The sequence below is a fragment of the Aedes aegypti genome, chromosome 2 (genome assembly GCF_002204515.2).
Source record: "Aedes aegypti strain LVP_AGWG chromosome 2, AaegL5.0 Primary Assembly, whole genome shotgun sequence".
Classification (NCBI taxonomy): domain Eukaryota; kingdom Metazoa; phylum Arthropoda; class Insecta; order Diptera; family Culicidae; genus Aedes; species Aedes aegypti.
Genome location: NC_035108.1, coordinates 9,750,646 through 9,770,420, shown reverse-complemented (window position 1 = coordinate 9,770,420; position 19,775 = coordinate 9,750,646). Strand labels below are relative to the sequence as shown.

At 37.6% G+C, this 19,775-nt stretch overlaps 1 protein-coding gene across 2 annotated transcripts in view; it reads left to right on the top strand.

Moving 5' to 3' along the window:
- LOC5567814 (sodium-coupled monocarboxylate transporter 1) overlaps window positions 1-19,775 on the top strand; it is a 269,027-nt gene that overhangs the window by 39,426 nt on the left and 209,826 nt on the right. Inside the window, exons 2-5 of one of the 2 annotated variants that reach the window (XM_001657669.2) lie at window positions 2,103-2,559; window positions 13,412-13,603; window positions 13,679-13,827; window positions 15,806-15,967. In XM_001657669.2, coding sequence (XP_001657719.2) covers window positions 2,394-2,559; window positions 13,412-13,603; window positions 13,679-13,827; window positions 15,806-15,967 — 669 coding nt within the window. In that variant the 5' untranslated portion in view covers window positions 2,103-2,393. Of the gene's footprint in view, window positions 1-2,102; window positions 2,560-13,396; window positions 13,604-13,678; window positions 13,828-15,805; window positions 15,968-19,775 lie in introns of both variants that reach the window. The other variant, XM_021839878.1, reaches the window with a different exon arrangement.

The following is a 19,775-nucleotide window of genomic DNA, read 5'->3' as shown; positions in this document are numbered from 1 at the left end:
CAAAGGATCAAACACTACTGACCCTATCCGCGAATCACGCCACTATTTATACATGCCACGCGAGCGACGCGCAACATGATTGATCCTGCTCACATCACCCGCCCCCACAGGAGCAAGTAACGCGAGCAAAGGATCAAACACTACTGACCCTATCCGCGAATCACGCCACTATTTATACATGCCACGCGAGCGACGCGCAACACGATTGATCCTGCTCACATCACCCGCCCCCACAGGAGCAAGTAACGCGAGCAAAGGATCAAACACTACTGACCCTATCCGCGAATCACGCCACTATTTATACATGCCACGCGAGCGACGCGCAACACGATTGATCCTGCTCACATCACCCGCCCCCACAGGAGCAAGTAACGCGAGCAAAGGATCAAACACTACTGACCCTATCCGCGAATCACGCCACTATTTATACATGCCACGCGAGCGACGCGCAACACGATTGATCCTGCTCACATCACCCGCCCCCACAGGAGCAAGTAACACGAGCAAAGGATCAAACACTACTGAACCTATCCGCGAATCACGCCACTATTTATACATGCCACGCGAGCGACGCGCAACATGATTGATCCTGCTCACATCACCCGCCTCCACAGGAGCAAGTAACGCGAGCAAAGGATCAAACACTACTGACCCTATCCGCGAATCACGCCACTATTTATACATGCCACGCGAGCGACGCGCAACACGATTGATCCTGCTCACATCACCCGCCCCCACAGGAGCAAGTAACACGAGCAAAGGATCAAACACTACTGAACCTATCCGCGAATCACGCCACTATTTATACATGCCACGCGAGCGACGCGCAACACGATTGATCCTGCTCACATCACCCGCCCCCACAGGAGCAAGTAACGCGAGCAAAGGATCAAACACTACTGACCCTATCCGCGAATCACGCCACTATTTATACATGCCACGCGAGCGACGCGCAACACGATTGATCCTGCTCACATCACCCGCCCCCACAGGAGCAAGTAACGCGAGCAAAGGATCAAACACTACTCCCTTGTGGGAATCTTTAAAAAATAAAATGATCAAATTCGTGTAAGAATCCTTTGATGAATTCACAAAAAAAATCTAGTGGAACCACTTAAGAAAAATACCTTGGAGGAATCTATGGAACAATTCTTGCGATCATAACTAGAAGAACTTCTTCTGAAATCCCTGGGAGAGTTCATGTAAAAAATTTTAAGCAAACCTTGAAATAATTTTAAATGAATTCCTGATTCCAATGGAGTTGGAAGGATTACCGGGAATCTTCTACAAGAGTTTCAGTAATTTTAAACCTAGATGTTTTATTTTTAAACTTGGACATGTAAAATTTTCGTCCAACTGTCTTTAAAAATTCAGAATTGTCTTCCAAATATCTTCTGTCATCCAAATGTCTTGTCTACTCCACTTCCAACCTGCCAACCCTGTTTGTGGCCTACACTGAAAAACTAAACAAGTATAAGTCCCAATTATGTTAGAGTTTAATGAAGCTCAATTAGCGAGTCAATTTTGTCTAATCAGTTAGCCTTAATTTTTCCAGAATTCCATATAAAAATGGTTTCATTTGTTGCCTACACAAATGGCATTTTTCTTGGATGAAATTTTGTTTTGTGAAATTTTATGAACGTTTTTAATGGAGTAATTTGCAAACATCATGAATAAATCACTTTGTCAGGAGTTTTTTCCTTGAGCGATTTATTAAAAACTTAGCAATTGTAGCTAAAAATGATCAAAATGATTTTGGCAGGCTTAAAACTCGTCCGAAGTGAATCAAAAGTGTCAGGAATATGAAACTTAACGTCTAAAAGTTTAATATACTTCGAGAAAAATTGTAAAAAGTTTCTTGAAAACATATCTGGCAAAATTTCGAAACATAGTTACGAAAATAACGTAATATATTATTGTGTTCAGCATGCATCGTTTAGAAGTTGAAAATGTTTAAAATCCTGCCGGACCGTTGCACCGCCCCCTAGCTATTTTCTACCTACGCTACTGCTGACCACCTCGTTTGTGTATTGACGACCAATTAACACCCCCTATTTGATAATACCGTACTAAATTTACATATTTTCCTCGCTTTCTTTCAGATAAACCTTCCTGCAGAAGCTCGGACGCCCACTAAAAAGGAACCCATCAAGTGTTACGTGTGACTCAGGTTCAAGGGCGTCAAAAATTCCGTTCGCTACCCAACGGAAGTAAAATATAAAAAAAAATATCCAGCTTCAAAAGCGGCATTGGGAAGCAACTACTGCAATCTGCAGCTGTGAAAGAATAAAGTGATTTAGTTTAATAGCAATTGTATTTATTAAGAATCCTACCCCACCAAAAACTATCTACCAAAAAATAAGAGACAATTCAAACAGTATTACCCAGCTAAAATGATAACTATCGTGATGCTGCTCGCCCTTGCCGCTGTTGGTGCCTCCGGGGCTGAGCCCCAGAATATGCCCACTTGTGGCAGCGAAGAGATGGCCCACACCGGCGAGTTTACGCCGTATGATTACTCAGCTGTTGGGTTCATGCTGGTCGTTTCGCTCGGAATCGGTAAGTTTAATCCAGATTTTTCCAGCTTCCTTTGTGCCAGGTATCTTGTTTTCGAACCGAATTTGTCAATTTGGCGGGGCATCGATGGAGAAACGCCATCAGCATATTGTTTGGCACGGGTCCTTATTATCTTCCAATTATCGCAGTGAACGAACTGAAGAACGTTACAAGGACAATGCAACGCAAACAGAGACAGCTCGAAACGGCTTTGAGCGAAAAGCTATCGAGAATTGGATTGTTGGTGACATATTGTGACAGATCTAATCATGACTCAGGAGCGTGGGAAGTGCGAGAGAGGAACGTGGGTTTTTTCGCTCATTGTTTGTTCGCAAATTTTTAAATTCATTATCTCGCTACACGTCACACCGCGGTGGCTGGTCGATGTCATTTCAAAGTATTGACAGATGACAACTGTTTCTCCATTGATAAGCTCCTATCATCTCGCGTGTGGGGGTTGGTGACGTAATTTTCGAATGATATGTAATTTGATAAATGTGTCCAAATGGAGACTAATGGAAGGGCAGAATCAGAAAGCTTTACATAAGGTTTCTTTCAGACCGTTCAACTGTTTTTGAATCGGTTGAACGGAAAGCACTTTTTAGAGACGGAAGAACAGAGTTCAAATGCAGTTCAGTCATTAGAATTGAGGGCCCAGATAGCCGTAGCGGTTAACGCGCAGCTATTCAGCAAGACCAAGTGGGTTCGAATCCCATCGGTCGAGGATCTTTTTGGGTTGGACATTTGATATACACATGCAACAATGGTCAATTGGCAAAGAAAGCTCTCAAGTAATAATTGAGGAAGTGCTCATTAGAACTCTAAGCTGAGAAGTGCAGGCTAGTTTCGACGTAATTCCAGAAAGAAGAAGCCGTTAGAATTGGTTGAAAGCAGATTTCTCCACAAGTCCATTGTAGGGTCGGCGATCCCTTTGTAGACATTGCCCAGTAGTCGCACTAGTGATTTGTTACTTCCATTTTGCTATAAAAAATGCATAATAATTTTTGGCATGAAAATCAGAAGTGCTGGGCTAAGCTGGGTGGCCACTCCAGAGCAACTGACATAGGTTCCACGAAGGTCTCTTTCCGTTCAATGACCAAAACATATCTTCATGAACTCGAATGAACATTTGGTATAAAATGTATACGGAAATGTTTTAAGAACTTTAGATAAAAAGTAGTTCATTGAAATACATAAACTAGATTTTTTGAAAATACGTGGTTTACAGAATACAGTACTTTTCCTGAAATGCATCAATATAACATAAGAAGACAAATAATCTTATGTTAATTAGCTACCTCAGTTAATTATACGTTTGTTGACATGTTCATTCAAATGAAGATTGAATCATGATCATGAAGATTGAAACGTCGCACAATATTGGACATAAGGAGTATATGCCCCCGAAAAAGCCCTGGCGGAACCTGTTTCAGGTGCACTGGAGCGGTCACATTTGTTGATACAGAGTTTATTCATCATTTATTGACAAGTTCTCTCGAATTCATGAAGATCGCGATGTGGCACGATATGATTTGGACGTAAAAAGTAAATAATTGTAATTGAAACAAATAAAAAATAATAACATTTCTCAAGTTTGGCACCTTTGTGACCCCAGTACAACCCGGAATATCTCCAGCATGGTTCCGAATTCTGCATTTTCCATTAATGGCAAATCATTTGTCTCCATCTAAAACATACTAATGATGGTTTCCAAAAAAAAAAAAACATAAGAACGAAAATTGATAAAACTGCCTTGGCGGGGTCGGGGACGTAACGGTTAACGGAGTTGACTAAAACTTGAACATGGATGAAGAATTGCAGATTAACTACCGGCAAAGTTTTTGGTCAAATTTCTAACGAAAGTTCTTCTGAAACTTGATGACATTCCTCAAATCACTTTTTGGTTGCCAAGCCGAAATTTGAAGGGGGAGATGGGAAATGGGGACAATAGGGTCCTAAAATATTTAATGAAATCTTATTTTTATTTATTAATATGAAAGAACATGTTCTTGCAACTACTTTAGCAATTTTTCCGGCTTAAACAGCGGCTGTATCATATAAAATGGGTCCAAATATGAACCTTGACACTTTTGATCATGTTTGACGTTCACCTAGTCGACAAAAACGGTGTTTTAGTTTTAACACTGGGGTTGTCCCTATCTGGGAGGGACACGGAGAATAAAATACACCCAAAATTTGAGTTTAAACCAAGGAGTGTGACAATCTCAAAAACCGTTCAGAAATGTTGGAGCTTATACCAACGAAAAACAGTAAACATGTGTTGCTGGCCTATATTTAAGCGTTTGCTACTAAAATTAGGACAGTGCTTTAGAATTCTTTTGCCCCGGGCTCCCATTAAAATAAAATGTAATTTTGTCCAATATATTTAGAAAAAAAAGAAGCAAATATTTGATAACAGTAATTGAGAAAGATAAAAAAACGATGCTATCCTTCAATTCGTGCCACAGATAATTATAAATTATTTTTTGAAATTCTCCTTGAATTAGTTTAAAAACGATTTGAAATCCATAGAAAGCTGCTTTTTGCTAGTGAGTTTGACGTCTATACAGAGTCACCAAAAAATAAGAATGATCTGTAAGGTACTGCTAGATGTTTAGAGTTTATTGATTTTCCTATCAGAAAATCCTATCAGAAATATTTGCAATTTCACCGGAAGCTTGCCGAATCAGTACAAGTCTGCTGTAATGCGTGTAATTTTATGTAGTTTTCATTTTATATGCCATAATTGTTAAAATCTTTCCTTCTTACCTTAATAAGAAAGAAAGTTATTAACAACTATGGCATATAAAATTAAATTTGTTTAATAGTACGTTTCTTGAAAATTTCTGAACGAAAAGAAGAAATCTGAAAGCTCCTCGCGTTTAGTAGCTTAAAATCATTTCAGAAATGATCAATTTTTCTTCTTCTATTTTATCTCTCACTTGTCTGGCCAATAGGGTGTGGCTTATTTTACAGAAGTTTCCAAAAACCAAAAATTCGGGTATTCTTCTTAATTCAAATAAAAAAAAGGGAAACCTCAAAATTTGAGCAAAAACAAAATTAACATTTAGAGGAAACGCAAGCGACTTGAAGGTGAAATTTTAAGGTATAAAAAATACCTTTAGTCAGTGGCGCGGGAAGTGGGTAGGACAGGTAGGACATGTACTACGCACAAAAACACCTGGGTAGGACACTCAAAGGATTGTCCTACCCACGATTTACCAAAAAAATAAAAATAAAAATAAAAAATTAGATCAGCAGAAAGCTTGTAAAACAAATTAAACTATGCTTCAGAGAAATTTCAGAGACTATAAAGGGTCCAACAGGCTCTTCATGAATTCTATCTCAGATTCCCCTAAGAATAGCTTCAGGAATTATCATAGTGTTTTTATTTAGATTTTTCCAGGGTCTCTTACAGGGATCTCTTTCAAAATTGTTCTAGAGATTTATCTACTAATTTTCCCAGAAATTCTATTTTACAAAGGATGCTTAGAAAAATTTCTTCAAAATATGCTCCAGGTTTCCTTGCGACTACCTCCGGTAATTTCCTATCATTGAGTTTTCACCAGATATGTTTTTCACTATCTCTTCAACTGAGTTCTCTAGTTGTATTTCTAGGAGATTTTTCTAAGGTTTCCACAGGTTTCTACAGAAGAAATCCTTAAAGGTTTATCTTCGAATTTTTGAAAAAAAAAAATCACTGTGGTTTTTTTTTTTTAAGAAAGCCTGCAAGCATTTCTTCTATAGAGATTATTTCCAATGTTTTTCGAGGAATTCCTTTAGAAAATCCTGCAAAATGCTATCCCGAGATTCGATTGATTTTGTTTTTAAGTTTATCTTAGTAAATTATCTAGGAAATCCCCTGCAACTTACTCAAGAGTTCAGGCGTTATTTATTCTTCCAAAATAATGCATTGGCATTTTCCTGGAGAAAATATAAGTATGACAGGAGGAATCTCTGAAGAAACCTTAGAAGAAATCTCTGAGGGAATTTCTGAAGGTATCTTTAGAGAAATCTAGTTGAAATCTTATATTAACTCTCAAAGACAGTTTTATATGAAATCCCTAGAAAGGTTGATTAATCATTGGATAAAATCTTAGAGGAAATGAGATTTTCTTGAAAAAAAATATGAAAGAATTTCTGGAGGAATTCTGATGAGTCTCTGAAGAAATTCGGTTTCTGTGGTTTTCTTTGGGTAAATCTAGGTTGAATTCTTGAGGCATCCAAAACAAAATTCCCTAGTCAAACTCTTTAGGAAATTTTCGGAGTAACATCTAAACATTTTATCTTAATAAATTGCAGATGTTATTCCTGTAAAAATCACGTAATTCCAAAAACATCTTCTTCTTCTTCTTTCTGGCGTTACGTCCCAACTGGGACATAGCCTGCTTCTCAGATTAGTGTTCTTATGACCACTTCCACAGTTATTAACTGAGAGCTTTCTTTGCCGATTGACCATTTTTGCATGTGTATATCGTGTGGCAGGTACGAAGATACTTGTATGCCCTGGGAATCGAGAAAATTTCCTTTACGAAAAGATCCTCGACCAGTGGGATTCGAACCCACGACCCTCAGCATGGTCATGCTGAATAGCTGCGCGTTTACCGCTACGGCTATCTGGGCCCCATGGATCTTGAAATGCCTGCTCTGATGCTATGAAAAATGAAACTCTTCAAGAAGGAACTGCCAGAACTCCTGCTTCTAATAGGTTTCGTTTTGTTTTCTTGGTTCCTGTTACGACTCCTCACTGCCTCTTTCTGAATCTTTTAAAGTCTCTTTTTTCATGCAATAGGTCTCTAATTTCCTATTTTAAGCCACGTGCGTAGTTTGGCGTGAAAATGAGGGGGTTAGAAGCAAAGGGGTGTCAGTGAAAAAAAAACTCAGTTTTGAGAAAATCTACTTCGAACTTTAACTGAAATTTTCCATTCCATACAAATTGTATGAGAGCCAAATAATAAAAACAAGCCAGTTTTCTAACAATCATGTTATTTTGTCTATTGAGCGGATAAGTCACTTGAAATATCTTTAGAACGCTTGGAAACAGAAGAATTTCCTCAACTCAAAACCGACCAAGATGTCACTTACACCCCTTTGCGTTTGAGCCCTTTGAATACGGTAACTTGAAATTTCCAGTCTAGGATTCCATAGGGTTAAAATTTTTCTTAGCTTCAATGTGCACAAAATATTTTCCAACGTTTGTCCTACCCATGGTTTCGAACGTGGACGCGCCTCTGCCTTTAGTGAAATATACATAACTTTATTATGGTATTTATTTTAACCAATTTTGAAACGTTTAACATCATTGTCCTCGAAATTAAATTTATGAAGACTTTGTAGAACATCTATCTTATTTAAAATCAAAACTAGTCTTTCTCTCATTTCATTGCCAGGTTTGTGAAATTTTGGCAATCCTTTAATTCTTGGTAGAACTGGATTAGAAACTTTGAGCTAGTGTTATCTCCAAGATGTGGCTTACATTCTTTTAAAGTTTTTTCTACATGTCTCACCATTGTGGGAAGTGGATCGACTCTAAAATGCCTATAGGGACCAGTGGTTATTATTTCGTTCATTTGATTATCATAATCATCTTTATCCAAAATAACTACTGCATTGCCCTTGTCCGCTTTTACATAGTATACCGACTTATCCCGAAGTTCACTCAAAACTTTATCCTCATCACTATTTTGACCTCTTAATTGAAATTTGTTACCTTTTCACGACTCTTCAGTGTCATTTCTAGCTGATTCTTGCAACTCTATTGGTATTGTGTGTAATGGCGGTTTCAACATCGATTATTGTCTGTTCAATATCTGGTTTTGTAGCAACCGCATATGCTAATCCCTTATTGAGAAGTGTCAATTGTTCTTCTGAGAACTGCTGCGTCGAGTGATTGACCACAAAACCTTCAATAGAATGGACTTTCGGCAATGCTGTTACCACTGTATTGTGCTGCTTATTCTTTAAAATTGCTAATTTTTTTGAGTGAATATCTTTCTTTCTACGTGCTTCGCACTCCTCTGCTTGTATCACCTTGGTAAGGAAAAGTGGAAATTCCCAAGGGTATTGGCGAATTTCAAATGTAAACTATAGCACTTCAATGTATGTGAGTTCAGTTCTGAGTGCAACTTCTTGATACTGGATCGTAAATATTCTGATTCCATTTTCTTAATAATGTCCTGGGGGACCTGACCTCTAACCTTAATTTTATGACTCTTTGGTGTGAGATTAAGCTTACGACACTCACTTAAAAATGCTATGTCCTTTTTTAACCCTGCGATGGACTTCTTCAGCTTGATAAAAGTATTTGATTCGGAAAGCGTGGAAGCCATTACAACTCTTTAATGAATGTTCGAATCCTCTGAGCAGAATCTCAAATAGAGAAACTTTAAAGTAGATGGAGTACCGTGTACCTTTTTTTAAAGCCGCCATTTTATGCTGATAAGAAAAATTTGTTACCACAGCGGTGGTGGAGATATGTAGATGATGTGTTTAGCATTATCAAAAAGGATTATTTGCCAAAAATTTTAGAAGCAATTAACAGTATCCACAAAGATATAAAATTTACTCATGAAGAGGAAAAGGATAATAAACTACCTTTTTTGGATTTGCTAATTACTAGGGAATCGTCTCACTTTGAATTTGAAATTTACCGGAAACCAACTAATACTATGCGAGTTATTCCGAGTACTTCCAACCACACTTATCAGCATAAAATGGCGGCTTTTCACCATATGATACATAGAATGCAAACCCTTCCTTTAAGTGAAAGTATGACAACACTTACTGCCGAAAAAGAGGATTTAAAAAGAGTAGCGGTGAATTTTGATACCAAGATTACACAGCCTTTGGCTAAGAAATTTCGAAAATATGGAGTAGATTTGGTTTTCAGCAGTAGGAGTAGTCAGCTTAAATCTAGACTAGCATCAACAAAGGATAAAATTAATAAACTGAATAGAGCAGGAGTATATAAAATTTCATGCCCCCATTGTAATAAAATCTATAAAGGACAAACAAAACGAACTCTAGAAATAAGATTCAAAGAACATATTGCTGAGGTAAAAAAAGCGGGCAACGAATTAGAAAAGGGATTAGCGCATGATTTTAAATCGAAAGTGGCTGAACATGTTTTCCAGGATGGACATCAAATGACAAGCGATAACATAGACATCGTACGAAGCGTATCTTCATCTTGGAAACTAGACGTCGCTGAAAGTTTAGAAATTTACAAACAAAAGCCTTCACTACTTCTTAATAGGGATCAAGGAAACGGACTGTCAAGGCTGTTTAAGTTTGTACCTAAGAAATATAAACGAGCTTGAATACCTAGGTAGATTTGTATAATTATTATTATTCCCTCTTTTTCAATTTTCGACCAAGACATGACATGTATACTCCTGTCGAAATTTTTCCTAGGTAGTTTGATTGCGTAGGTACTTATCTGGTGTTAGTATTTAAGGTAGAGTGCGACGATTCCTTCAGTGGATACGAGTAACTGACTCTGAAGAAGACTGCAAGTGGTAGTCGAAATACGCGTATCTGTCAAAGATAAGCATTTAGGAGCGGAATTAAAAGGAACATGGTACTCCATCTACTTTAAAGTTTCTCTATTTGAGATTCTGCTCAGAGGATTCGAACATTCCTTAAATAAAAAAATGTAGAAACATATTTTTAACTTAAACTAGTTTTAATTTAAGACAAAAATGATGTTTTACAAATTTTTCAGAAATTTAATTTTTAACGGAGCTAAAAGTTTCAAAATTGGTTGAACAATAACGAAGTTATGTTATGAAAGGCTATTTTTTATCACTTGAAAATCCATCGTCAAGACGCTTGCGCCACCTCTAATCCTTAATATTTCAAGCTCAAACTTTAGGTTTATATCTTTATGTCATTCAAATTTAGCAGAGCACACGAATTTTTGGTTTTGAGAACATTTGAAATATAAGCAGCACCCTCCTGGCCAAACTCGTTTTCGACAGTTATTCTTTCTAAGTAAGAAGTTTTGATCGGCCATCTACGCACTGCGAGCCCGTGGAGTGATGAAGTTTAAACATTTTCGTGAATACCTAACATACACAGGGTGAAAAACTGTAGGAAACTGTATTAAATCGAAACAGGATTTATATGATCAGTCCTTTAGCAATTTTATGATAGAATTTCTAGGACAGTATAACTTGAGTACAAATAAAATGTTGAAACCTTCAAAATATGAAACCTGTTTTTCCGTTAGCTACACGGAAAATAAAATATGTTCCTGGAAAAAAATGGAAAATTTAATAGTTTCAAAAATACAGTAAAAACTTAAATATTTATTATTCAAAAAAACCAGAAGAGGTTTTAAGAAAAAATGAAAAAGGATAGAGGTGTTCAGGGGCCTTCCTTAGCCGAGCGGTTAGAGTCCGCAGGCTACAAAGCAAAGCCATGCTGAAGGTGTCTGGGTTCAATTCCCGGTCGGTCCAGGATCTTTTCGTAAAGGAAATTTCCTTGACTTCCCTGGGCATAGAGTATAATCGTACCTGCCACACGATATACGAATGCGAAAATGGCAACTTTGGCAAAGAAAGCTCTCAGTTAATAACTGTGGAAGTGCTCATAAAGAACACTACGCTGAGAAGCAGGCTTTGTCCCAGTGAGGACGTTAATGCCAAGAAGAAGAAGAAGAAGGTGTTCAAAAACAAAAATTATAAACACAAAATTTACAAATTGTTGACGAATTTTTGTCACTTTTGATTCACTTCGGCAATGGGGTTTTTGCAAGCTACATAGGTGATCATAATATGCATAGTATTGACGTGCTTCTGATTACAATTTTTTTGACAATTTGGTTGAGAAAAAACCCACATGCCAAAGTGAATCATGGAAGTGCTTAAGTAGCTCTGCACCCTTTTAGAGGGTTAATAAAGAGAATAAAAAAAATCACTCGACTATTGTACCTTTTCATTCTGCCTTAATTGCTTATCTTTTGACAGATACGTGTATTTCGACTACCACAGTGAATAACTGATACTGATGAAGACTACAAGTTAAATACTGCTGGATTCCGTTTTTGGCATGCTCATACATTTAAAATACTAGTCAGAGCTTATTTACATCGGGATGGTCATGTAGTCACAAGGTTCCATAGCGTCATTAATATCTATATGTAGGGTATGTGTACCAGTTATGGACATAATGGTTCCCTATTTCGTCTTACGCGATAATTTGATTATTTTCAAATTTTTAATCATTCTATGTATTCTAGTAGTTTGATATCAAATGAATCTTGATGTTTAAACATTCAAAAATATTCAAAATGTGAAAACTTTCGAGAAAACACATATGGCCAAATAGGGAACCACTATAGCCATAACTGGTACACTTTCCCTATCTCAAATAGAATTCCAACATCTTATCTCAGGTATCCATATTCTTGCGGGATTCTTGGAATGTTTTATTGGTTACTTGGTGAATTCTAGAGATATTGCGGAATTCTAGTTATATCTAGAGTATTTCTGGCAGAATATTTATGTTTCTGAATAAGTTTCCAGCGGAATTTGGGGATTGCTAGCCTGGAAGTAATAGACTTTTGAAAATTCCCATCTGAAGCTTGATATGTGTCAATAATATTTGCTGTTCTTAGGAATCTAAGCGATAGCCTCAGAATGTGTAAATTGGTATGTGTCAAACTGAGCTCTTAGGTGATGAAATGTAAACAGAACATCTGTCAGAATGAACATTTCGGGTCTAAAAATTCATAGCATAGAAATATGTTTCTAAGTGAACCGTTTCGAAGTCTGGCCATCATATGATTCCATAAGGATGATGTAAAAACAATCTAATGATACTCTGAAGAACGATTATTGAAAAATAAAATGGCAAAAATGGGTTCCGATTTTGGCATGGTTTCCGTTATTGGCAACTGAAAATTTCGACTTTGTTGTCGAAAACGGAATGTACGAGTATCTCTCCATAGATATGCAATTAGGGCAAGTTAATTTCGTTGATTTAATATTTACTCAAACATATATTTTTAATATGCTGTTTGATTATTTTCCAGATTATAATAATTCATCATAATGTGTAAAAATTAAACACATTATACAGTCGCCTCTCCACATCTCGATATCGAAGGGATCATCGAGATAGGAAGAGATCGAGACAAAGAACATTAATTTAATGAACACTAGATTGAAAAACACTCCGTTTTTAGGAAAATAATAAACAAACAAACTGCATTTCTTGTTTTCAAATTGTTCTGAACCATTTAAATCTGGTCTAGTATCCTTTGATAATGTTCATATCGACATACGGAGAGAAAATTGGGAACAAACAACCAACAGGAACACATCGAGATATGGAAATATCGAGATAAGGAGGATAGGCGGCATCCACAAATTACGTAACGCTCTAGGGGGAGGGGGGGAGTAGGCTCAAGCGTTACGGTCCATACAAAAATTTGAAATTTTTCATACAAAAAGCGTTACGGAAGGGGGGAGGGGGTCAAAAATTTCAAATTTTAGCGTTACGTAATAAATGGATGCCGCCATATCGAGATATGGAGAGAGAAATCGTATGCAGAATGAAGATCGAGATGTAGAACATCGAGATGTGGAGAGTCGATTGTATATCATTTCAGAAGAGGCCTTGGACGAACACTGTTTTGTGTAGATATACTTCGGGGAGAAGCCTTATGAAATTTGAGATTGAGCTTTTGCTTACTGGTCTCAGTATTTTCTATTATCATCAACTTATAAGTGGCACATGACAGAAATTCTCAAAAGTGGATTCCACATTTTCTATTTATATTTTCCATTCTAAAATAATTTGATTCGTCAACAGTGCACTCATGATGTGATTCTGGTTCTCCTTTTCGCAGGAATATTCTACGGCTACTTTGGCAAATCCAAAGACCAAACGGAGGCCTCCGATTCCAACGAATTTCTGCTCGGCTCGGGCATGACCGTTTTCCCAGTGACACTGAGCCTGACCACGAGTTTCATCACGGCCATCGAGCTTCTCGGAAACCCATCGGAAATGTTTTTCAGTGGTACCCAGTTCGCTCTGATAGGTAAGTTGACTCAGCCCCCGACAAGGCAAACATATTTGTGTATCTGGGTGTTTCTAAATGTTATTTGATTTCCAGTAATTTCCGCTCTGCTCGTCATCCCCGTTGCCATCAAACTGTTCTATCCGGTTTACTACAAAATGAACCTAACGAGCTGCTACGAGTACCTGGGATCGAGATTCGACAACAGACTGCGGGTTTTCGGTGCGGTTCTGTACGTCTTACAGGTAAGCCAGTCGGTTTCCAAGAGATTCCACGCACAAATTAAATCATCTACCACACATAACTTCCATCGAGACCGAAACGACGAAAAAGGCTTAGACCGACGTAATAACTCGTTTCCTTGGATTCGACATCCCCCCATAACCGACGATGTGATGGGATCTGATTATGGCACTGACACAAATTGACTCCACAATTCAATCAAACAGTCCCAAAAACCCACCAATTAATCAACTTTCTGATGTAATTTGCCATCCTCCCCTGGCTTGAGCGTATGCTTTTTCGATTCGACTTGAAAGCCAGAAACCAATTAGCTTCGGCAGAATAAAATGGTCCTTTTTTGTGGATTTGATTGCTAAAGCATTCCAGAAGGGAGGTTTTATTGATTAACAATTATAACAGCAAACATTTCCCAGCTCAACTTTAGAGCAAGACTTGAGCCGACCGTCAAGGAGGCTATATCCATTGTCTTTGTCGTCGTCGCCTCTGATTTGATTAGCTTGAACGAGAAGAGGCGAAGCGTGATGGGATGGAAGCTCTTGTTCCGGCTGTAAAATGCTTTTGCAAGATTTCCATTTTCTTTTGATGCCCAGCTGCCATATTAGGGTTGACGCGGCGGATTAGCCAATGGTAAGCGGTCACGTTGACAATGGGGGCTACTGTGAGATTCATAACTGTTGGGGTTTCATATGGAAACTCGTTTTGAAGAAAGATTAAATTATGCATATTTCGCAAAACATGTTGATAATATTGGAAGAGTAGTTGTGAGATATTTGCAGAAGTTTATAAATTTATAACTCAATTTGTGTTTGTTAAACTTTTGATGGGTATTTGATTTTTTTATATATATTTGTTATTTTCTTTGGGCAGAAACCACACAATTTCTGCTCAAAGAAAACAACAAGTTATTTTTTAAAACATTTTGTTCAAGTACCAGCCCACCTAAACAGAACTGCAGTTCACACCGACTGCCGTTGCCCTCAAGCATAATCCGACAATTCATACACTCATTCAACCGGCTACTGACTGTAGGCAAAATTTCATTCACCCGGTGTAATCACATCCTGTAACACGCTGTAATCCTTTTAGTTAACATTATCCTAGCGTACTTCCTCCCAATGAAGCTTGTTTCGCTGTGGCAGAAAAAAAAACTGACTTGGGTTGGGTGCTTTTGAACACACATAGTTACAGCAAACACAAGTACAATATCATCTAATCTTTTGTAATTCAGCTCACTCCCCACTCGGGGTCCATGACGAGTTTTTCTCCTCAAGTGCATCCAGCTTCAATGGGGCATTCATTAGGGTGGTTCAAATTGCAAAAGAGTTTGAAATTCACCGCTCATTTCTTCCTTACAAATCTTATGATAAATATAGAATTCTGTTAAATTTTCCAACTTTTTCTGGTGAGAATTTAAAAGTGACCCAAAGACAATGACAGTTAAGATGAAAATTAATATGAAAAACGAAAAAAAAAATCTAACGCCAGTAAAACTATTTAATCCCCATGACTACTACTGTGGATTGTCATACCTTATTACGCAAGCTGCGATGAAGCAAGTAACTTAACAAACAAATTCTCTTTTAGTAATTTTGTTTTTGCACAAGCTAGTATATTATCAAACAAACTGATGGATATCTATTCTACCACTCGTTAGATTGAGTGCCTCTCTTCGGCAATTTATTTTATTATGGCTTGAAGAACTAATTTTCACTTTGAGATGATAAGTTTGTTTTAACATCACATTCCTATCGTGTTTGGAACATTTATCAGAATTTCTCCATGCTTAGTAATCTCCATATAAAACTATTTCGTCAGTTCAGAAAATTGTACAGTCCATTTTTTTAGCGTAAGGATTAGGAAGAAAATATGGAAGAAAGAAATATCAAACATTTTTGTACATTGATCCGCCCTACCCATCATTCTGTTACTTTCCCGAGCAAAACCGTACACTAACCTACATCTATCCGGTATCCATTGTAGATGTCTTTCTACACGTCGGTGGCGGTACTGGCGCCCGCCATTGCCCTCTCCAAGGCAACAGGTTTGGATACGCATGTGGCCGTGGTGCTGATCTACTTCGTGTGTATCTTCTACTCGTCGCAGGGCGGCCTCAAAGCCGTCGTCATCGCAGATACATTCCAGGTGAGTACAGATAGATAGATGGATGATGGAAAGGTACAGGGGGGAAATCACTGGTGAACGGATGTACGTGGCTGCGCAAAGCTTTTTTTTCTATCCGAAGGGAAACATGTTTTTGCGGTTTGATGATGGCGATAACTCTCGCCGAGTTGGAAAAGTTGATTGAAACTGATGGTATGAAATGGAACGCCAATGGATTTCTATCCAAGAATTCAGTAGCGTTAACTGTGTTTACCGTAACAGATGCACTTAATCAGACAAATTACTTATTACTAAAAGAAGTTATCTAATGTGCAATAGTCATTACGAAGCTATTGTAGGACACTTTGTTTGCACAGTGTTTGGGGTGAACGTTGACTTTATATTTCTCTACGCGTAGTCATGATAATTTCGTATATGAGGTGATCTGATCGTGTTAAAATAACACATAAGACACTTTACATTGTACACAGCTTTTTGGTGACCTCGTTTCATTACATTTTTCATTATTAATTTCAGTCAATAGTTTTTTTCGTTCATAATAATCGCATATGTGTGAGTATAATATGAATAAACTAGCCTAAAAACTGGCCTTAAAAGCTTGACTGTCGTTTCTTTGACCTGCTTGACGACGAATGGAAACAAGGAGAGAATAAATAATTAAAAGAAGGAGATAATTTTCCATTTCAAATTTACGTTCATTGCTCTTAGAGACCGAGAATACCTCTGCATCTCAATGGTTTTTACAGGAAGGAATTTTGTTAGTGAGAGGGTTCGAAAGCTAAATCATCAGGATGCACCTTAGTAAGTGATGAGATTAATGTAGCTTCGATTTAAAAAGTTATCCTTCAGTGCGTTCACATTTTAATGTCAAACTATTCAAAGGCTATTTTTAATAATTGTGATGAGCAAATTAAATAATTGGTACGTGTACCTCTTTTTATGAATAGATTTGTGTTATTACAAGCATGAAACGAGCTCACCAAGTGGTAATCCATCCTCGATTGAAGTTACTTATCTTAAACGAATTTATCCTATTTCATAAAGCATTTAAAGCATTTAAAGCATACATAACAATATTTTTTTTGGGATTTCTGACGATATTCTTGGAGGATACATCAGAAATTTTTTGAAATGATTCTCGAGGAAATTCTCTACCAACTCTTGAGAATGTATTTCAAGTATTTCTGGTGGAATTCTTGTTATCTACCCATCTACCCCCCCCCCACTACCCATGTACCTGCCTTGCATGGCTTGCTTTTTTCTAGCGAAATCAGTGGCATCGATCCAAGGAGTGTAGGTTCGATTCCTGCTGCAGTCCGGAAAACTTTTCGTCAGGGACGTATTCTGACTGTGTCACTGGGCGTTGCATGCTAGTCCGTTGTCTAGTATGGTGCTTCCTTCAAAGGACATAACCGTCCACTGGAAGCATCGGCGTGTCGGTGTCTTTTAAAAAAAGTTTTTCAATTTTACTTTAGCTCTCTCAATACATGCTTCTGTATTATGGAAGTCTTTTATTGTATTGTAAAAGTCATGCTAATAGATAACGAAGATAGTATTAAATTAGTTTTTCAAATGTAATTTGCCCAATTAATGTTGTTTTGGTCAACGATCTATTATTCAATTATCGATAGTGACAATTATCGGGTAACCGGATATCGTATCAATAACAACTTCAAAATTTCAAAGATTTTTCAAAGCATTCATCTAAAAGTTTTTTGGACGAGTTTTACTCGGAAACCTGCAGGGCTTTTAGCAGGATCCCACTGTAGACATACATTTATAAAAGCGTCCAAGGAATCTTCAGGTTGTTCCTCTAGGACTCTTTTGAAAATTGCTCTGAATATTTCTGAATCATTCAATTTATCAAAGAATTCTATCAAAAAGAGTTTAATTTTTTTTTTGTAAAAAATACTTTTGGTATTTTATTTTGAATTTCTATAAGAATTACACAAGGAGTATCAATTGAGTTTTTTTTACATACGTCCGGCCAAAAACTTTCTACGAGAACCTACGGCTTATGGTAGTTTCAGATAACCTTGTGATCATCAGACTCACTCACCATCAGCAGCACTAATATTAAAAACTACTTTCGGAAAGCATCAGGTTTTAAATTCAAGCATTACGGTGGGAGATTTGAAGAATTACATTCGAATTCACAAGGACTCCAGTTGGATTCGCAACGATTACAGTCGAATTTGCAAGGATTCCAATCAGATTTGCAAGGATTCCAATCAGATTTGCAAGGATTCCAGTCGGATTTGCAAAGATTTCGGCCAAATTTGCCAAATGTCTTCTAGGATTCATAAGGACTCCAGTCGGATTTGCAAGGATTCCAGTTAAATTAACATGGATTTCAGTTGGATGCACAAAGTTCCCTGTTCACAAATTCCAGTCGGATTCGCAAGGATTCCAGTTGGATGCACAAGAATTCCAGTTTAGTTCGCAAGGGTTCCAGTGGGATTCGCAAGGATTTTTTTTTCTGATTCGCAGGAATTCCTTTCAGATTTGCAAGAATTACATTCGAATTCACAAGGACTCCAGTCGGATTCGCAACGATTCCAATCGAATTTGCAAGGATTCTAGTCAGATTCACAGTATTCCGGTCAAATTTGTCAGGTTTGTTGTAGGATTCATAATTACTCCAGTCAAATTTGCAAGGATTCCAGTAAAATTAGCATGGATTCCAGTTGGATGTATAAAGTTTCCTGTTAGATTCGCATGAATTCCAGTCGGATACCCAAGGATTTCAGTCAGTTTAGCAAGAATTCCAGTCAGATTCGCAAGGATTCCAATTGGATTCGCAAGCATTCCTTTTGGATGCACAAGAATTCCTTTCAAATTTGCAAGAATTTCATTTGGATTCCACATGGATTCTAGTCATATTCGCAAACATTTCAGTCGGATTCGAAATGATTCCAATCTGATTCACAAGGATTCCAGTTGGATTCGCAAGGATTTCGGTCAGTCTCCAACGATTCCAGATGAAATTGCAAGGATTCCGGTCAAATTTGCAAGGTTGCTTGTAGGACTTATAGGGACTCCAGTCGAACTTGCAATGGTATCAGTTAAATTAGCATGGATTCCATTCGAATTCATAAAGTTTTCTGTCGGATTCGCAAGCATTACAATTAAAAACGTAAGGATTTTAGCTTGATTCGCAAAAATTCAAGTCGGATTTACATTGATTCCCATCGTTTTCTCATGGATTCTAGGTGGATTAGGAAGAATTACAGTCAGATTCGCAAGGATTCCAGTTGGGCTCGCAATCAAGCAACAATCGACGCTTACAGCGTTTAAGAGAGGCTTCACGTAGATTTAAGGAACTAGAAATATTACTTGTAATTGTACTGATTCCCTTTCAAATTCTCTAGACAACACCAAATTTTTCCGATCACTTTAAATTTTTTTGTAAACTTTTCCTTGACCTGATCAAAAGTTTTTAACTAGCAGGCTTACGTTGAATGAATGAATAAATTACAAATTACTCATTCCTTTCGGATGCACAGAAATTCCTTTCAGATTTGCTACAATTTCATTCGAATTCACAAGGATACTAGTCGGATTCACAAGGATTCCAGTCAGATTCGCAACGATTCCAGACGAAATTGCAAAATTTCCAGTCAGATTTGCAAGGATCACGGTCAAATTTGCTAGCTTTCTTTCATAAGCACTCCAGTCGAATTTTCAGGGATTCCAGTCTAATTCGCAAAGATTGCAGTCGGATTAGTTCCGGATTCGCAGGGATCCCTTTCAGATTTGCAAGAATTCCATTCGAATTCGTAAGGATTTCAGTCGGATTCGCAAGAAGTCCAGTCGGATTTGGAAAGAT